Genomic DNA, 1,711 nt, shown 5'->3' with positions numbered 1-1,711 from the left:
AATTTCCCTCCCCCCCCCCCCCCCCCTATCCCCATAGATGAAATAAAAGTTAGACTTACCATGGTTAGGCCTATTATCCCTGGTTACAGTTATCTTGCTGTTGGCCAATCTTCAATTTTGCGCTACTGTATTCTCTACAATATCTGAATTCTTGTACTAAAGCCCCAGTCTGTGTTCTTTGTATCTACTAAACTTCAACCAGTTGTCCCTCATTAAAAGTGTCAGGCTGCTGGCCAATTTTACACTACTTTATCATCTGTGGCCTCCTAATTTTTTAAACAGAGTCCCGGCGGCAAAAGTCACCGGGAGTCTGTTTAATCAGCCCCGATGCTGGCGACGTACACTGTACGTCGTCAGTCACGAAGGGGTTAATGAAAGTTAGATAGAAATTGGCCAGTGGCAGGATGGTTTTGCATCGGCCAGAACAGGGACAGCCTCCGAGAACTACTGGCCAATTACTGTCTGCCAGTCAAAGCGGGTCTATTGCCATATGATGAAAAAGAAGGTGTCACTGCTGAAACGTCCTAAAAAAAAAAAAAAACTACTTTATTAAGTGAAATGGAATATTGAGGTGTTGCTGCTGTATGTAAGCCAAGCTAATTTATAGAAGAGAAAAAAAACCAAATACACAAGTGATGGTGGGAAAGTAACTTGTGTACAGCATGTCAGGGAGTGTGTTCTTCAGTGACCTGCCTTCTTCTGGTCTACTAATATGATGTCACACATTGCTGATACAAATGACTTCACTGTTCTATGCTAGATACCTTCAACGCTAAAGTAAATCGGCCAATATCCTGGCTGAAAGTGAATTTCCTTAGGTTTCTAACACCTTAATGTAGCAGAAGGAGGTGGTCACTTAGGAAGAACCCCACTTACCTTCTTTCATAGTATCACGCTGATCATGTGATTGTGGTAATGTTGCAACTTGCCAACTTGACTCATTCCTAATGCAAATGTGAAAAAATAGATATCTCGATATCTACAAATCTGAAGCAGTTAAAGACCTGCAGTAATATTTGACCAAAATGTGTGCAACTTATAAAGTTGACCTGGAGGGGACTTTGTTTCCTTCAAGTATTGAAGACAGATACAGCCAGGCAAGTAACATTCCTAGAAGGAGCTGAGCTGTGGTAGCCCCATTATTTTTTCAGTACTGGTTTCCTTTAAGAGACAAATTGTGATATGCTAGATAAGGTAAGGGGGAGAGGAAGTGTTGTGATCAGATTTACAGTCTGCACATATAATCATTGGTAAAGTGTCACGTGATTTGTCCAAAGGCTTCCAGCTGAAAAAGTTTCATATTGTATTTTACAGATTGTATAACATCAGGGAACCTAACCTCTGCAGCACGTTTAGATATATTTACTTTTTATAATCCTGTTCTGTTGCAGCCGGGGTCCTGCAGAGAGCGACGTGTTGATGCAGAATGCTGGCTTCCGGTATGAAGGAACATACAAATGGGTGAATCCCAACAAACTGTGACCACCTCCCTGAAGACTTCCGAGCCTGAAACAATCTGGAGACTTCCCAGCACAATAGACCACAACCTCAAGAATCCCAGGGGACCAAAGCACAACTTCTGCCATGCTGACTTCTCGACTTCCACCCCACTCTTTATACATTGCAAACTGTCGCTATCCAGCTATACAGAGTAGCTGTGCTTTAACAAGTTTACATTTCATCACTCCATATCTCTTTTCCTCAAATGTAT

At 42.0% G+C, this 1,711-nt stretch overlaps 1 protein-coding gene across 3 annotated transcripts in view; it reads left to right on the top strand.

The window, feature by feature from the left end:
• G6PD (glucose-6-phosphate dehydrogenase) overlaps positions 1–1,491 on the top strand; it is a 32,781-nt gene extending 31,290 nt beyond the window's left edge. For all 3 annotated transcript variants that reach the window (XM_018561822.1, XM_018561823.1, XM_018561824.1), the window contains exon 13: positions 1,392–1,491. In XM_018561822.1, coding sequence (XP_018417324.1) covers positions 1,392–1,482 — 91 coding nt within the window. In that variant the 3' untranslated portion in view covers positions 1,483–1,491. The remainder of the gene's footprint in view (positions 1–1,391) is intronic.
• Positions 1,492–1,711: the final 220 nt, after the last annotated feature.

Source organism: Nanorana parkeri, unplaced genomic scaffold (assembly GCF_000935625.1).
Source record: "Nanorana parkeri isolate BGI_ZX_2015 unplaced genomic scaffold, ASM93562v1 scaffold547, whole genome shotgun sequence".
In the NCBI taxonomy this organism is placed as follows: Eukaryota; Metazoa; Chordata; class Amphibia; order Anura; family Dicroglossidae; genus Nanorana; species Nanorana parkeri.
This window is presented reverse-complemented; position numbering and strand designations above follow the sequence as displayed.